The following is an 18,302-nucleotide window of genomic DNA, read 5'->3' on the forward strand; positions in this document are numbered from 1 at the left end:
ATTGAGGGAGGGGAGGGGGGGATTGAGGGGTTGAGGGGAGGGGGTTTGAGGGGAGGGGGAGGGGGTATTGAGGGGAGGAGGGGGGTTAGAACAAAGAACAGTACAGCACAGGAAACAGGCCCTTCGGCCCTCCAAGCCTGTGCTGCTCCTTGGTCCAACTAGACCAATCGTTTGTATCCCTCCATTCCCAGGCTGCTCATGTGACTATCCAGGTAAGTCTTAAACGATTGTCAGCGTGTCTGCCTCCACCACCCTACTTGGCAGCGCATTCCAGGCCCCCACCACCCTCTGTGTAAAAAACGTCCCTCTGATATCCGAGTTATACTTCGCCCCTCTCAGCTTGAGCCCGTGACCCCTCGTGATCGTCACCTCCGACTTGGGAAAAAGCTTCCCACTCTTCACCCTATCTATACCCTTCATAATCTTGTACACCTCTATTAGATCTCCCCTCATTCTCCGTCTTTCCAAGGAGAACAACCGCAGTCTGCCCAATCTCTCCTCATAGCTAAGACCCTCCATACCAGGCAACATCCTGGTAAACCTTCTCTGCACTCTCTCGAACGCCTCCACGTCCTTCTGGTAGTGTGGCGACCAGAACTGGACGCAGTACTCCAAATGTGGCCTAACCAGCGTTCTATACAGCTGCATCATCAGACTCCAGCTTTTATACTCTATACCCCGTCCTATAAAGGCAAGCATACCATATGCCTTCTTCACCACCTTCTCCACCTGTATTGCCACCTTCAAGGATTTGTGGACTTGTGGGTTGGGGGGAGGGGGGTTGGGGGGAGGGGGAGGAGGGGGGTTGGGGGGAGGGGGAGGAGGGGGGTTGAGGGGAGGGGGGTTGAGGGGAGGGGGGTTGAGAGGAGGGGAGGGAGAGGGGAGGAGGGGGGAGGAGGGGGGTTAAGGGGAGGAGAGGGGTTGGGGGGGAGGAGGGGGGTTGAGGGGGGGGAGGAGGGAGGTTGAGGGGAAGGGGAGGAGGCGGGTTGAGGGGGGGGAGGGGGGTGGAGGGGCAAGGGGGTGGAGGGGCGAGGTGGAGGAGGGGGGTAGAGGGGAGGTGGAGGAGGGGTTGAGGGGAGGGGGAGGAGGGTGGTTGAGGGGAAAGGGAGGAGGGGGTTGAGGGGGAGGAGGGGGGTTGAGGGGAGGGGGAGGAGGGGGGTTGAGGGGAGGAGGAGGAGGGGGGTTAGAACAAAGAACAGAGGGAGTGGGGGGTTCATTGGGGGAAGGAGGAGAGAGTTGACAGGGAAGGATGAGGGGTTTGAAGGAGACGGAGGAAGGGGAGAGCAGAGAAGGGTTTGAGGAGGAGGTAGGATTGAGGATTTTGGAGGGCCTGTGGAGTGCGGCGGAAAGAGGGGTTGATAGGGGGTCTAGGGGAGGCAGAAGAGGGGAGCCGAGAAGGAGGCAGGATGAGGGGGTCGAAGGGGTTTGGATGGGAGTTGGGGAGGGAGGGGGATTGGGGGGGAAGGGGGATTTGGGAGGGTGGGGGGTTGAGGAGTTAGGGAGGGGGAATGGGGGGCTGGGGGGGAGGGAGGAGGATTGGGGGCTTGAGGAGGGGGGGCGTTCAAGGGTTATGGGGGGAGGGATGGCAATTGGCGGTTGAAGGAAGGGGAGGGTGGGTCACTGGGAGGAGAGATAGGAAGGAGGGGAGGTGGTTTGAGGGGGTGGGAGTGGTGGGGGGTTGAGGAGGTGAAGAGTTGATGGGGGAGTGAGAGAAGGGAGGTGGATGAATGGATGAGGGGAGGGTGGATAGATTGGAAGGGAGAGGGGTTTGAGGATGAGGGCAGGGATGTTTGGAGACGAGAAGAGGATGAGTTGAGGGGGCGGGTGTTTGAGGGGCGGGATGGAGGAGGGAGGGAGTGGAAGGTGGGGATGGAGGAGGGAGGGAGTGGAAGGTGGGGATTGAGGAGAAGGCAGGGAGATGGGCAGACCTTTGAGAAATAAAGAGACTTACAGGAAATATCAATAAAATTATTCAGGAAATATACCTAGACTATGAGAAACATATCCAGAACGGTAGAAAATATATCCAGACTTCCTGAAATATACAGGGATTTGGTGAGATCACTTCTGGAATACTGTGCACAGTTTTCATCTCCATATTTTAGGAAGGGTGTATTTGCATTGGGTGTGGTTCAGATTCACAGAAAATGCTGGAAAATCTCAGCAGGTCTGATCTAGCTGTCCTGTCTGGAGACAACACACATCTCTTTAACCTGTGCTTAATGCTCTCTCCACTCACATTGTCTGTACCTTTAAGACTTGATTAGCTGTAAAGAATCGCATTCCAATCATTATTCTGTAAATTGAGTTTGTGTCTCTGTGTGCCCTGTTTGTGAGCAGATCTCACACTCCTCCTGATGAAGGAGCAGCGCTCCGAAAGCTAGTGGCGTTTGCTACCAAATAAACCTGTTGGACTTTAACCTGGTGTCGTTAGACTTCTTACTGTGGATCCACAGTCAGGATAGTTCTCCTTTGCTCTTTCCGAACCAGACCTGCTGCCTCTTGCTTTTCTCCAAGACTGATCCAGTTTTGCTTTTCCTTGTTTCCAAGGGGAAAGGACTCTTTGCCAGTAAGGATATAAGGAAAGGGGAGACTATCTTTGTGGAGCAGCCCATTGTGTCAGCGCAGTTCCTCTGGAATGCCTTGTACAAGTACAAAGGTAAGGTTCAGAGCATTGCCGGGCACCACTCACTAATTCACACCTCAAGGTAGCATTTCCCCCCCCCACCCCAACTCCCCGTCTGGTTGGGCCAGTGCACAGAACCATGTGGCACTGTGCTCAAATTGCATTTGAATTATATAGAATTTACATACATTTACATAGAGGTTGCACACATTTGTATAGGATTTACATAAATTTATATAAAATTTACATGTATTTGCATAGACTTTCCATGTGATTGCATATAATTTGCATAATAATCTCAATACCAAAGCAGGCCACTCAGCCCAACGGGCCCATGCCGGTGTTTATGTTCCAACGCAAGCTTCCCCAGCATTTCTTCTTCTAAGCCCATCGACATCTCACTGAGCTGGGGTAGCTGGTCAAGAGGTTCCCCCACCTTCTCCCGAGACTGCAATCCAGGGATGCCGAGTTCACATCCCACCACTGAAGCCCAAGTCCAGGAATTTAATGCTGGGAATTTTTGAGCCATCCGTTAAAAACCTGCCGCACTGTCATAACCCAGCTGACCTGCATCAAGAGAGGGAATCCGTCATAGGTACTTGTACAGCGGTGGCACAGTGGTTAGCACTGCTGCCTCACAGCGCCAAGGACTCGGGTTCGATTTCCAGCTTGGGTCACTGTATGTGTGGAGTTTGCATGTTCTCCCCATGTCTGCATGGGTTTCCTTCGGGTGCTCCAGTTTCCTCCCACAGTCCGAAAGGCGTGCTGGTTAGGTGAATTGGCCATGCTAAATTCTCCCTCAGTGTACCCGAACAGGCGCCGGAGTGTGGCGACTAGGGGATTTTCACAGTAACTTCATTGCAGTGTTAATGTAAGCCTACTTATGACACTAATAGATAACTTTAAAACTTAAAAACAATTTGTACGATCCCGCCTGCTGCTGTTCAAGGAGTCTCAACATCAAGACAAGTGGGAATAGGCAGTCAATATATTGCCACATTTCTTACCCCTTTTCTCGGTTCTTTCTCGAGAATATCAGGTCAGCATTTATTGCCCATCACTCACGTCCTTTGTAGAGGACATGGTGATGAGTCATCTTATTGAATGAAGGGGCGGCACGGTAGCACAGTGGTTAGCACTGCTGCTTCACAGCTCCAGGGTCCCGGGTTCGATTCCCGGCTCGGGTCATTGTCTGTGTGGAGTTTGCACATTCTCCTCGTGTCTGCGTGGGTTTCCTCCGGGTGCTCCGGTTTCCTCCCACAGTCCAAAGATGTGCGGGTTAGGTTGATTGGCCAGGTTAAAAATTGCCCCTTGGAGTCCTGGGATGTGTAGGTTAGAGGGATTAGCGGGTAAAATATGTGGGGGTAGGGCCTGGGTGGGATTGTGGTCGGTGCAGACTCGATGGGCCGAATGGCCTCCTTCTGCACTGTAGGGTTTCTATGATTTCTATGAATGTAACTGAGTGGCTTGCTGGGCCACTTCATGGAGCGGTTTAAGAGTCAACCACATTGTTATGGATCTCGAGTCACCTGTAGGCAGACAGGGCAAGCACGGCAGATTAGTGAACCAGATGCGTAGTTTGATGGTCACCAACACTGAGGCTAGCTTTCAATTCCAGATTTACTTAATTGGTTGAATTTAAATTCCACCAGCTATCATGTGGGTTTTCAGGCCTCACGTCATTTTCCCGGCCCTTGAGATTAGGATACCGTCAAATAAACCACCATTATACCTTGCCCCGTCACCTTTGACCGCACTCTCACTCGACCCCACTCTCATTCCACCTGCGCAGCTCAAGCGGGGAACTGATTGGTGTCTTCAGTGTTGGAGTCACAACAGTGCTCTACCTTCCAGAAGCTTCACTGGATAGTAAACAGAAATAAACGCTGTATCTAACCCCATGCTGTACCTGTCCTGGGAGTGTTCGATGGGGACAGTGTAGAGGGAGCTTTACTCTGTATCTAACCCCGTGCTGTACCTGTCCTGGGAGTGTTTGATAGGGACAGTGTAGAGGGAGCTTTACTCTATCTCTAATCCCGTGCTGTACCTGTCCTGGGAGTGTTTGATGGGGGACAGTGTAGAGGGAGATTTACTCTGTATCTAACCCCATGCTGTACCTGTCCTGGGAGTGTTTGATGGGGACAGTGTAGAGGGAGCTTTACTCTGTCTCTAACCCCGTGCTGTACCTGTCCTGGGCGTGTTTGCTAGGGACAGTGTAGAGGGGACAGTGTAGAGGGAGCTTTACTCTGTATCTAACCCCATGCTGTACCTGTCCTGGGACTGTTTGATGGGGACAGTGTAGAGGGAGCTTTACTCAGTATCTAACCCCGTACTGTACCTGTCCTGGGAGTGTTCGATGAGGACAGTGTAGAGGGAGCTTTACTCTGTATCTAACCCCGTTCTGTACCTGTCCTGGGAGTGTTTGATGGGGACAGTGTAGAATCATAGAGTCATAGAGGTTTACAGCATGGAAACGGGCCCTTCGGCCCAACTTGTCCATGCCGCCTTTTTTTTTTAAACCCCTAAGCTAATCCCAATTGCCCGCATTTGGCCCATATCCCTCTATACCCATCGTACCCATGTAACTGTCTAAATGCTTTTTAAAAGACAGAATTGTACCCGCCTCTACTACTACCTCTGGCAGCTTGTTTCAGACACTCACCACCCTCTGTGTGAAAAATTACCCCTCTGCACACTTTTGTATCTCTCCCCTCTCACCTTAAACCGATGCTCTCTAGTTTTAGACTCCCCTACCTTTGGGAAAAGATATTGACTATCTACCTTGTCTATGCCCCTCATTATTTTATAGACCTCCTAAACTCCAGAGAGAAAAGTCCCAGTCTATCCAGCCTCTCCTTATAACTCAAACCATCATGTCCCGGTAGCATCCTAGTAAATCTTTTCTGCACTCTTTCTAGTTTAATAATATACTTTCTATAATAGGGTGACCAGAACTGTACACAGTATTCCAAGTGTGGCCTTACCAATGTCTTGTACAACTTCAACAAAACGTCCCAATTCCTGTATTCAATGTTCTGACCGATGAAACCAAGCATGCCGAATGCCTTCTTCACCACTCTGTCAACCTGTGATTCTACTTTCAAGGAGCTATGAACACGTACCCCTAGACCTTTTTGCTCTGTAACTGTAGAGGGAGCTTTATTCTGTGTCTAACCCCGTGTTGTACCTGTCCTGGGAGTGTTTGATGGGGGACAGTGTAGAGGGAGCATTACTCTGTATCTAACCCCGTGCTATACCTGTCGTGGGGGTGTTTGATGCGGACAGTGTAGAGGGAGCTTTACTCTGTATCTAACCCCGTGCTGTACCTGTCCTGGGAGTGTTTGATGGAGACAGTGTAGAGGGAGCTTTACTCTGTATCTATCCCCGTGCTGTACCTGTCCTTGGAGTGTATGATGGGGGCAGTTTAGAGGGAGCTTTACTCTGTATCCAACCCTGTGCTGTACCTGTCCTGGAAGTGTTTGATAGGGACAGTGTAGAGGGAGCTATACTCTGTATCTAACCCCGTGCTGTACCTGTCCTGGGAGTGTTTGATAGGGACAGTGTAGAGGGAGCTTTACTCTGTATCCAACCCTGTGCTGTACCTGTCCTGGGAGTGTTTGATAGGGACAGTGTAGAGGGAGCTTTACTCTGTATCCAACCCTGTGCTGTACCTGTCCTGGGAGTGTTTGATGGGGGACAGTGTAGAGGGAGCTTTACTCTGTATCTAACCCCGTGCTGTACCGGTCCTGGGAGTGTTTGATGGGGACAGTGTAGAGGGAGCTTTACTCTGTATCTAACCCCGTGCTGTACCTGTCCCGCGAATGTTTGATGGGACAGTGTAGAGGGAGCTTTACTCTGTATCTAACCCCGTGCTGTACCTGTCCTGGGAGTGTTTGATGGGGACAGTGTAGAGGGAGCTTTACTCTGTATCTAACCCCGTGCTGTACCGGTCCTGGGAGTGTTTGATGGGGACAGTGTAGAGGGAGCTTTACTCTGTATCTAACCCCGTGCTGTACCTGTCCTGGGAGAGGTTGATGGGGACAGTGTAGAGGGAGCTTTACTCTGTATCTAACCCCGTGCTGTACCGGTCCTGGGAGTGTTTGATGGGGACAGTGTAGAGGGAGCTTTACTCTGTATCTAACCCCGTGCTGTACCTGTCCTGGGAGTGTATGATGGGGGCAGTGTAGAGGGAGCTTTACTCTGTATCTAACCCCGTGCTGTACCTGTCCTGGGAGTGTATGATGGGGGCAGTGTAGAGGGAGCTTTACTCTGTATCTAACCCCGTGCTGTACCTGTCCTGGGAGTGTTTGATGGGGGCAGTGTAGAGGGAGCTTTACTCTGTATCTAACCCCATGCTGTACCTGTCCTGGGAGTGTTTGATGGGGACAGTGCAGAGGGAGCTTTACTCTGTATCTAACCCCGTGCTGTACCTGTCCTTGGAGTGTTTGATGGGGACAGTGTAGAGTGAGCTTTACTCTGTATCTAACCCCGTGCTGTACCTGTCCTGGGAGTGTATGATGGGGGCAGTGTAGAGGGAGCTTTACTCTGTATCTAACCCCGTGCTGTACCTGTCCTGGGAGTGTATGATGGGGGCAGTGTAGAGGGAGTATTGCAGTGAACAGAGTGTTCTCATTTTGTTGAGTGTCTCTCCAGCCTGTGATTACTGTATGAGGTCCCTGGAAACGGCCGAGGAGAACAGCCGCAGATTGTCGGGAAACCCCAACCTGATTCTTCCACACCCAGAGCTGTGCAGCGTCCGAAAGGAGCTCCTGGACTTCTGTCCCGCCTGCCAGGTAATGGACCAGATGCTTGAGTGCAAGAGAGACAGGGCTATCTGCCTTTGGTCTGTCCATCTTGCAGTAACATGTTCACAGGAGGGTGACGTGGAAGGAGGGCGGGAAGGAGGGTCCGGCACAGCGACTGGGAGGGAAGAACCTGTACCAGGAAAAGCCACTGTCAAAATGAGCAATGGGGAGAATGCGCTTTCGGAGCAGTACGGACCCTCTAACAGTGGGAAGGTTAGAGGATCCACACTGCTCTGACACTACCCCTCTCACTGTTAGAGGATCTACACTGCTCTGACACTACCCCTCTCACTGTTAGAGGATCTACACTGCTCCGACACTACCTCTCCCACTGTTAGTGGATCTACACTGCTCCGACACTACCTCTCTCACTGTTAGAGGATCCACACTGCTCTGACACTACCCCTCTCACTGTTAGAGGATCTACACTGCTCCGACACTACCTCTCTCACTGTTAGAGGATCCACACTGCTCTGACACTACCTCTTTCACTGTTAGAGGATCCACACTGCTCTGACACTACCTCTTTCACTGTTAGAGGATCCACACTGCTCTGACACTACCTCTCCCACTGTTAGAGGATCCACACTGCTCTGACACTACCTCTTTCACTGTTAGAGGATCCACACTGCTCTGACACTACCCCTCTCACTGTTAGAGGATCCACACTGCTCTGACACTACCTCTTTCACTGTTAGAGGATCCACACTGCTCTGACACTACCTCTCCCACTGTTAGAGGATCCACACTGCTCTGACACTACCTCTCCCACTGTTAGAGGATCCACACTGCTCTGACACTACCTCTTTCACTGTTAGAGGATCCACACTGCTCTGACACTACCTCTCCCACTGTTAGAGGATCCACACTGCTCTGACACTACCCCTCTCACTGTTAGAGGATCCACACTGCTCTGACACTACCCCTCTCACTGTTAGAGGATCCACACTGCTCTGACACTACCCCTCTCACTGTTAGAGGATCCACACTGCTCTGACACTACCCCTCTCACTGTTAGAGGATCCACACTGCTCTGACACTACCCCTCTCACTGTTAGAGGATCCACACTGCTCTGACACTACCCCTCTCACTGTTAGAGGATCCACACTGCTCTGACACTACCCCTCTCACTGTTAGAGGATCCACACTGCTCTGACACTACCCCTCTCACTGTTAGAGGATCCACACTGCTCTGACACTACCCCTCTCACTGTTAGAGGATCCACACTGCTCTGACACTACCCCTCTCACTGTTAGAGGATCCACACTGCTCTGACACTACCCCTCTCACTGTTAGAGGATCCACACTGCTCTGACACTACCCCTCTCACTGTTAGAGGATCCACACTGCTCTGACACTACCCCTCTCACTGTTAGAGGATCCACACTGCTCTGACACTACCCCTCTCACTGTTAGAGGATCCACACTGCTCTGACACTACCCCTCTCACTGTTAGAGGATCCACACTGCTCTGACACTACCCCTCTCACTGTTAGAGGATCCACACTGCTCTGACACTACCCCTCTCACTGTTAGAGGATCCACACTGCTCTGACACTACCCCTCTCACTGTTAGAGGATCCACACTGCTCTGACACTACCCCTCTCACTGTTAGAGGATCCACACTGCTCTGACACTACCCCTCTCACTGTTAGAGGATCCACACTGCTCTGACACTACCCCTCTCACTGTTAGAGGATCCACACTGCTCTGACACTACCCCTCTCACTGTTAGAGGATCCACACTGCTCCGACACTACCCCTCTCACTGTTAGAGGATCCACACTGCTCCGACACTACCCCTCTCACTGTTAGAGGATCCACACTGCTCCGACACTACCTCTCTCACTGTTAGAGGATCCACACTGCTCCGACACTACCCCTCTCACTGTTAGAGGATCCACACTGCTCCGACACTACCTCTCTCACTGTTAGAGGATCCACACTGCTCCGACACTACCTCTCCCACTGTTAGAGGATCCACACTGCTCCGACACTACCTCTCTCACTGTTAGAGGGGCCACACTGCTCTGACACTACCCCTCTCACTGTTAGAGGATCCACACTGCTCCGACACTACCCCTCTCACTGTTAGAGGATCCACACTGCTCTGACACTACCCCTCTCACTGTTAGAGGATCCACACTGCTCTGACACTACCCCTCTCACTGTTAGAGGATCCACACTGCTCTGACACTACCCCTCTCACTGTTAGAGGATCCACACTGCTCTGACACTACCCCTCTCACTGTTAGAGGATCCACACTGCTCCGACACTACCCCTCTCACTGTTAGAGGATCCACACTGCTCTGACACTACCCCTCTCACTGTTAGAGGATCCACACTGCTCTGACACTACCCCTCTCACTGTTAGAGGATCCACACTGCTCTGACACTACCTCTCTCACTGTTAGTGGGTTCTGCTCCGGAGCCTCTAACATAGAACAGTACAGCACAGAACAGGCCCTTCGGCCCTCGATGTTGTGCCGAGCTTTATCTGAAACCAAGATCAAGCTATCCCACTCCCTATCATTCTGGTGTGCTCCATGTGCCTATCCAATAACCGCTTGGAAGTTCCTAAAGTGTCTGACTCCACTATCACTGCAGGCAGTCCATTCCACACCCCAACCACTCTCTGAGTAAAGAACCTTCCTCGGACATCCGTCCTATATCTCCCACCATGAACCCTATAGTTATGCCCCCTTGTAATAGCTACATCCACCCGAGGAAATAGTCTCTGAACGTCCACTCTATCTATCCCCTTCATCATCTTATAAACCTCTATTAAGTCTCCCCTCAGCCTCCTCCGCTCCAAAGAGGAAAGCCCTAGCTCCCTCAACCTTTCCTCATAAGACCTACCCTCCAAACCAGGCAGCATCCTGGTAAATCTCCTCTGCACTCTTTCCAGTGCTTCCGCATCCTTCTTATAGTGAGGTGACCAGAACTGCACACAATATTCCAAATGTGGTCTCACCAAGGTCCTGTACAGTTGCAGCATAACCCCACGGCTCTTAAACTCCAACCCCCTGTTAATAAACACTAACACACTATAGGCCTTCTTCACGGCTCTATCCACTTGAGTGGCAACCTTCAGAGATCTGTGGATATGGACCCCAAGATCTCTCTGTTCCTCCACATTCCTCAGAACCCTGCCGTTGACCCTGTAATCCGCATTCAAATTTGTCCTACCAAAATGAATAACCTCGCACTTATCAGGGTTAAACTCCATCTGCCATTTTTCGGCCCAGCTCTGCATCCTATCAATGTCTCTTTGCAGTCTACAACAGCCCTCCACCTCATCCACTACTCCACCAATCTTGGTGTCATCAGCAAATTTACTGACCCACCCTTCAGCCCCCTCCTCCAAGTCATTGATAAAAATCGCAAATAGCAGAGGACCCAACACTGATCCCTGTGGTACACCGCTGGTAACTGGTCTCCAGTCTGAAAATTTTCCATCCACCACCACCCTCTGTCTTCTACAAAATACAGTGAGAGTTTTAACAACACCAGGTTAAAGTCCAACAGGTTTATTTGGTAACAAATGCCATTAGCTTTCGGAGCGCTGCTCCTTCGTCAGATGGAAATCATAGAAATCATAGAAACCCTACAGTGCAGAAGGAGGCCATTCGGCCCATCGAGTCCGCACCGACCACAATCCCACCCAGGCCCTACCCCCACACACTTACCCACTAATCCCTCTAACCTACGCATCCCAGGATTCTAAGGGGCAATTTTTAACCTGGCCAATCAACCTAACCCGCACATCTTTGGACTGTGGGAGGAAACCGGAGCACCCGGAGTAAACCCACGCAGACACGAGGAGAATGTGCAAACTCCACACAGACAGTGACCCGAGCTGGGAATCGAACCCGGGACCCTGGAGCTGTGAAGCAGCAGTGCTAACCACTGTGCTACCGTGCCGCCCTGGAGTGGATATCTGCTCTCAAACAGGGCTCAGAGACACAAAATCAAGTTACAGAATACTGATTAGAATGCGAATTTCTACAGCCGACCAGGTCTTAAAGATACAGACAATGTGGGTGGAGGGAGCATTAAGCACAGGTTAAAGAGATGTGTATTGTCTCCAGACAGGACAGCCAGTGAGATTCTGCAAGTCCAGCAGGCACTCGCACTGGCCTGTCTCACTGGCTGTCCTGTCTGGAGACAATACACATCTCTTTAACCTGTGCTTAATGCTCCCTCCACTCACATTGTCTGTACCTTTAAGACCTGGTTGGCTGTAGAAATTTGCATTCTAATCTGTATTCTGTAACTTGATTTTGTGTCTCTGTGCCCTGTTTGAGAGCAGATATCCACTCCATCTGACGAAGGAGCAGCGCTCCGAAAGCTAGTGGTGTTTGCTACCAAATAAACCTGTTGGATTTTAACCTGGTGTTGTTAAAACTCACACTGTGTTTACCCCAGTCCAACGCTGGCATCTCCACATCATTCTATGAGATAGCCAGTTACCTATCCAATCAGCCAAATCTCCCTCTATCCCACACCTCCTTACTTTCTTCATGAGCTGACCATGGGGAACCTTATCAAACGCCTTACTAAAATCCATGTATACGACATCAACTGCTCTACATTCATCTCCACACCTAGTTACCTCCTCAAAGAATTTAATCAAATTTGTGAGGCAAGACTTACCCTTCACGAATCCATGTTGACTATCCCGGATTAAGCTGCATCTTTCCAAATGGAACAGTAGATGAAGGTGATCAGAAAGCAGTACGTTCTGCAGTGCAGAGGGATCTGGGTGTCCTGGTACACAAATTGCCAAAGGTTAGTCTGCCGGCACTGCAAGTGGGTTCTGGAATGGAATGTTGGTGTTTATTGCAAGGTTTTAAAGTTTATTTATTAGTCACAAGTAGGCTTACATTAACACTGCAATGAAGTTACAGTGAAAATCCCCGAGTCGCCACATTCCGGCATCTGTTCGGGTACACTGAGGGAGAATTTAGCATGGCCAATGCACCCTAACCAGCCTGTCTTTCAGACTGTTGGAGGAAACTGGAGCACCCGGAGGAAACCCACGCAGACACGGGGAGAACGTGCAAACTCCGCACAGACAGTGACCCAAGCCGGGAATCGAACCCGGGTCTCTGGTGCTGTGAGGCAGTAATGCTAACCACCGTGCCACCGAGCTGTCTCCAAGGGCAATGAAATATAAACTTAGGGATGTTTCTCTACAATTGTACAGGGCCTTAGTGGGACCACATCTGCAGCACTGCGTACAGTTTCTAATCTCCTTACTTGAGAAAGGTTATAATAGCATTAAGAACGGTTCCGAGAAAGTTAATTCGACTGATCCTCAGAATATGGGAAAGGTTGGACAGGCCGGTCCTGTATCCATTGAGTTTAGGAGAATGAGAGGTGATCTTTATGAAACATATAAAATCGTGAGGGGGCTGGACATGGGGAGGTACTGAGAGGATGTTTCCCCTCATGGGCGAGACTAGAACCAGGGGTCACTGTTTAAAAATAAGGGTTTTCCATTGAAGGCAGGGATGTGGAGAAACGTTTTCTTTCAGAGAGTGGTGAGTCTCTGGAACTCTCTCCCTCAATGGAAGCTGAGTCTCTGAATATTTTAGAGGCAGAGTGAGATAGGATCCTGATTGCCAAATGGGTGAAAGGTTATTGGGGGTCGGCAGGAGTGTGGGGCTGATTGTACAATTGGATCAGGCATGATCTTACTGAGTGGCGGAGCTGGCTTGAGGCCTAATCCTCGTTTGTATGTTTATATGTTTTAACAGTGGGAGAGATGGCGTGCAAGGGGTAGCACAGTGGTTAGCACTGCTGCCTCACAACGCCAGGGACCCGGGTTCAATTCCCGGCTTGGCTCACTGTCTGTGCGGAGTCTGCACTTTCTCCCCATGTCTGCGTGGGTTTCCTCCCACAGTCCAAAGATGTGCAGCTTAGGTGGATTGGCCATGCTAAATTGCCCCTGAGTGTCAGGGGAACTAGCTACAGTAAATGCATGGGGTTATGGGGATAGGGTCTGGGTGGGATTGTGGTCAGTGCAGACTCGATGGGCCGAATGGCCTCCTGCTGCTCTGTAGGATTCTATAAGGTAGTGTGGACTCTAACTGGCAATACCTTTTCCTTTAGGAGTTGTATTGTAGTGTTGAGTGCCGACAGGCTGCACTGAAGCAGCATCACCAGGTTCTGTGCCTTGGACCCTCGAAAGATGACCCTCAGCATCCCCTGAACAAGCTGCAGGAAGGATGGCGGTGAGTATCTCATAGCCCAGACAACGTTAAAGTTAAAATCACAGAGACTAGCACTCTCACGGTACGCCAGCGAGCGGGAGGCTCAGCGAGAAAGCGAGTCTGCGCGCGGGAGGGCTCAGGGATCGGGGGACAGGGGAGTCCACAAGCGGGGGAGGGTGGGCTAGTGGAGAGGCAGCGACCAGGCGAGTCAGTCTGTTGGTGGAGGGGGGGGGAGGGGGGTGGTGGTGGGGGGGGTGCGGGTGGAGGGGGGGTGGGGGGGTGGTGGTGGAGAGGGGGGTGGGGTGGGGGTGGTGGTGGAGAGGGGGGTGGGGTGGGGGTGGTGGTGGAGAGGGGGGTGGGGGGGTGGGGGTGGGGGGGGGTGGTGGTGGTGGGGGGTGTTGGAGGGGGGGTGGTGGTGGAGGGGGGGTGGTGGGGGGGCTGGTGGTGTTGGGGGGGTGTTGGAGGGGGGGTGGTGGTGGAGGGGGGGGTGGTGGTGGAGGGGGGGGTGGTCTGTGAGCAGCGAAGTCTGTGAGAGAGAGAATGCGCCAGTGGGAGAGTCAGTCAGCGGGAGGATGAGCATGTGGGAGGGTCAGTGCGTGAGCAGGACCGTGAGTCGGTGTGAGTGGAAGTGGGGAAGTCCGAGAGAGGGGGAGAGATGCAGCAGCGAGAGGGAGGATTGGTGAGCAAGGTAAGTAGAAAGAGTAAACACATTGCTTTTATATTTTAAAATCTATTTATTTCATTGATTACATTTCATTGCCGAGTTCCTGAGTTTAGGAAGATGCAGGATTTACACTGCAGGATATAACCTTTCAATGTATTTTTTCTTACCAGAAAAATCCTACAGAATCGTAGAATTCATACAGTGCAGAAAGAGGCCATTCGGCCCATCAAGTCTGCACCGACCACAATCCCACCCAGGCCCTATCCCCATAACCCACGCATTTACCCTAACCCGTCCCCCTGACACTATGTACAGAATGTAACTAGTTACAGAATGTAATTACAGTATTGGTTGTAGTGGGAAAATCTGATTCATTAAAGTTGCACTTTTCCGGAATGTGACTACATTATTAAGCGGGGATTTACCACAGTGAAGGAACTTCCCATCCTTACCCGGTCTGGGCTACGTGTGACTCCGGATGCACAGTAATGTGTTTGATTCCTAACTGCCCTCTGAAATGACCTCCCAGTTAGGGATGTGTAACACATGCTCACTTTGCCAGTGATGCCCACATGCAGTGAATTCATTTTTAAATAAAGGACACTTGTGTGAGGTATTGTTGAGTTTGTCATCTTGCAATAACATCATCTCTCAGGAGAAATTGCAGCAGCAAAAACAAATAGTAGTATATTGTCCTTAAAGGTTTGTTTTATTTTGTGGTCCAGACGGGGGTTTGCGGGATTGCCGAGCCTCCCAAATTATGCTGCTCAAGTCTAGTTTCTCAAAACCTTTATTTACAGCAAGTAGTTACACACTCGGACCTCCGCTTCTCCCTCTCCACATCACTCTTTGATTTATTATTGTCACATGTATTAACATACAGTGAAAAGTATTGTTTCTTGCGCGCTATACAGACAAAGCATACCATTCATAGAGAAGGAAAGGAGAGAGTGTAGAATGTAGTGTCACAGTCATAGCTAGGGTGTAGAGAAAGATCAACTTAATGCGAGGTAGGTCCATTCAAAAGTCTGACGGCAGCAGGGAAGAAGCTGTTCTTGAGTCGGTTGGTACGTGACCTCAGACTTTTGTATCTTTTTCCCGACGGAAGAAGGTGGAAGAGAGAATGTCCGGGGTGCATCGGGTCCTTAATTATGCTGGCTGCTTTTCCAATGCAGCGGGAAGTGTAGACAGAGTCAATGGATGGGAGGCTGGTTTGAGTGATGGACTGGGCTTCGTTCACAACCCTTTGTAGTTTCTTGCGGGTCTTGGGCAGAGCAGGAGCCATACCGAGCTGTGATACAACCAGAAAGAATGCTTTCTCGGGTGCATCTGTAAAAATTGGTGAACAAAGCAGCATAAAGGTGGTTTCTTGTATGGTTTTGTTAATTGCACCAACACAGCTCAGGATGCAAAAAGCCCATTTGTGTGGGGAAATACTGGCGGATGAGAGTTTAAAACTGCAAAGACATCTGAAGACTTAAGCATGGCGACCTGGAGAACAAACCTTTTGGATTTTTTTCAAAGGATGCAGCAAGAACTGAAATCAGCAGCTCAAGTTTAACATTGAATGATAAAGCTCGATTGGTCTCTTGCATGGTACCTTACCGCGGAGCTGCAGAGAAAATACTCCACACTGTTGCAGAGATGAATTCTCCCCACAGCATTAGACATGGCTCGCACTGTCCTAGATGGGAGGTCAGCTGAAAAACTGAAATGTGTCTCACTAAGTGGCTCGCCGAATTAGTGATATTGCTGAGAATTTAGAAGTACATTTTCTTGTTTAAAGTTGATGCAGTAGTTCTCAACGCAGCTGGATGAAAGCTGCATTGAGAACCTTACAAATTGTGCAGCCTTGCTAGCTTACGTTAGATATTTAAGTTTATTTGTTAGTGTCACAAATGGGCTTACTTTCACACTGCAATGGAGTTACTGTGAAAATCCCCCAGTCGTCACACTCGGGCACCTGTTCGAGTACACTGAGGGGCAATTTAACATGGCCAATTCACCTAACCAGCATGTCTTTGGACTGTGGGAGGAAGCTGGAGCAGTCGGAGGAAACCCACACTGACACATGGAGAACTTGCAGATTCTACACAGACCCGTGACCCGAGGCTGGAATTGAACCCGGGTCCCTGTGAGGCAGCAGCACTAACCTCTGTGCCACCGTACTTTGAACCTGATGTGCGACTTGCCCTCTCACCCTGTGAACCTGATTAGAGTGAGATCGTGAAGACCTTGCAGGCTCACCTGTCACAGTAAAGGTCGGTGAACATGGCGTGGGTCGCAAAGGTCTACCAGTTGATTAAAGTGCGTCCGGGGAAAAAGTTTGACAAACACAGATTTACGTGGTAAATGTGCATGTAGGAATACGTTTATAAAAAATATATGATTTTCGAATGAATCATGTTTTCACACACTAGTCAATTAGCCCTCATTCTCTAACCCTGCTTTTTTGAAAGATTTATTTTATTCATTCGTGCGTGGTCATCGCTGGCTGGGCCAGCATTTATTGCCCATCCCTAGTTGTTCTTGAACTCAGTGTCTCGCTCAGCCATTCCAGAGGGCATTTGACAGCCACATTGCTGTGGCTCTGGAGTCACATGTAGGCCCGACCTGGTAAGGACGGAAGATTTCCTTCCCTAAGGGACATTAGTGAACCTGGTGGGTTTTTCCGACAGTGGTTTCATCACCAGCAGCAAATTCTAATTCCAGATATTTATTGAATTCACATTTCACCATCTGCCGTGGTGGGATTCGAACCCGGGTTCCCCCAGAGAATTACCCTAGATTACTAGTCCAGTGATAATACCACTGCCTCCCCATTCCATGTGCAGTGCCATGGGACATATGAGTGCTTAAAAAATATATTTTTGTTACAGGAACATGCATTACCCTCCGGAAACAGCCAGCATTATGCTAATGGCTAGGATGGTTGCCATGGTGAAACAGGTAAACAGCAATTCCCAGATTATTGTATCTAAACCGATGGATGATGGGTTTCCTTTGCCTAACAAGAGACAGAAAATGGTGTCAATGAGAGTCAGTTTGGTTATTCTATATCTGTACTAAATTAGCTGGCCTCCGCTACAGAAAGAAGCTGTATTTATATAGCCCCTTCAATGTAAAAAAAATCATCCCACACTTCCAGCCCTGCCGCAGTGACTAGAACACTGGCCTCTTGAGTCAGCAGATTCAAGCCCTGCTCCAGAGGATTGAGTGTTGAACCCAGGCTGATGTTCCCACTTGCAGTACTGAACAAGTGCTACTCTGCCGCTGGTGCCATCTTTCAGATGTGAAGTTAAACGGAAGCCCCATCTGTAACAGATCCAGGGGCACTCCTTCAAAGTGGGGCAGGGGCGTTCCCCCTGCTGCCCTTTAACAATATTTAATTATCAGCCAACATCACAAAAAATAAGTTTGACTGGATCAGAAATGTCTTGATTCAACATTGCTGTGTTTTCTCATATAACACCTGTGACTATAAAAATTCATTCTGTGAACCTTGTGCGGAACAGGGTCCTATAGGAGGTGGTGGAAATCAAATGGGAATTGGACATATTTCTTGTTGAATGTAACACTTTGGGGCACAGTATTTGAGACGTGCGCTGTGTAGAGAGCTCCTGCTTGGGAGGGATGGGTGACTTTAAACTGAGGTTCCTAAAGCTCTCCACATTGGGGGCTTCCTCACCTCATGTCCAGGTCATTGATAGAGATTTGATTCCTGTGATTAACCAGCACCTCCTTTATAAAATCACTTTGTAGCTCAGATTTGCATCTTACTTGTCATCTTGCACTCATCAGAACAAATGTAAGAAGTCCTAACCTTTTAATTTGATTTATTGTCACATGTATTAACATACAGTGAAAAGTATTGTTTCTTGTGCACTATACAGAAAAAGCATACCGTTCATAGAGGAGGACAGGACAGAGTGCAGAATGCAGTGTTACAGTCATAGCTAGGGTGTAGAGAAAGATCAACTTATTC

General features: G+C 50.0%; 1 protein-coding gene across 1 annotated transcript in view; it reads left to right on the forward strand.

The window, feature by feature from the left end:
• Nucleotides 1-2,553: 2,553 nt before the first annotated feature.
• The window catches only part of smyd5 (SMYD family member 5), a 35,134-nt gene continuing 19,385 nt past the window's right edge, over nt 2,554-18,302 (forward strand). Inside the window, exons 1-4 of the mRNA XM_078205933.1 lie at nt 2,554-2,659; nt 7,280-7,419; nt 13,553-13,674; nt 17,197-17,266. Coding sequence (XP_078062059.1) covers nt 7,294-7,419; nt 13,553-13,674; nt 17,197-17,266 — 318 coding nt within the window. The 5' untranslated portion in view covers nt 2,554-2,659; nt 7,280-7,293. The remainder of the gene's footprint in view (nt 2,660-7,279; nt 7,420-13,552; nt 13,675-17,196; nt 17,267-18,302) is intronic.

Source organism: Mustelus asterias, unplaced genomic scaffold (assembly GCF_964213995.1).
Source record: "Mustelus asterias unplaced genomic scaffold, sMusAst1.hap1.1 HAP1_SCAFFOLD_1097, whole genome shotgun sequence".
NCBI classification, from domain to species: Eukaryota; Metazoa; Chordata; class Chondrichthyes; order Carcharhiniformes; family Triakidae; genus Mustelus; species Mustelus asterias.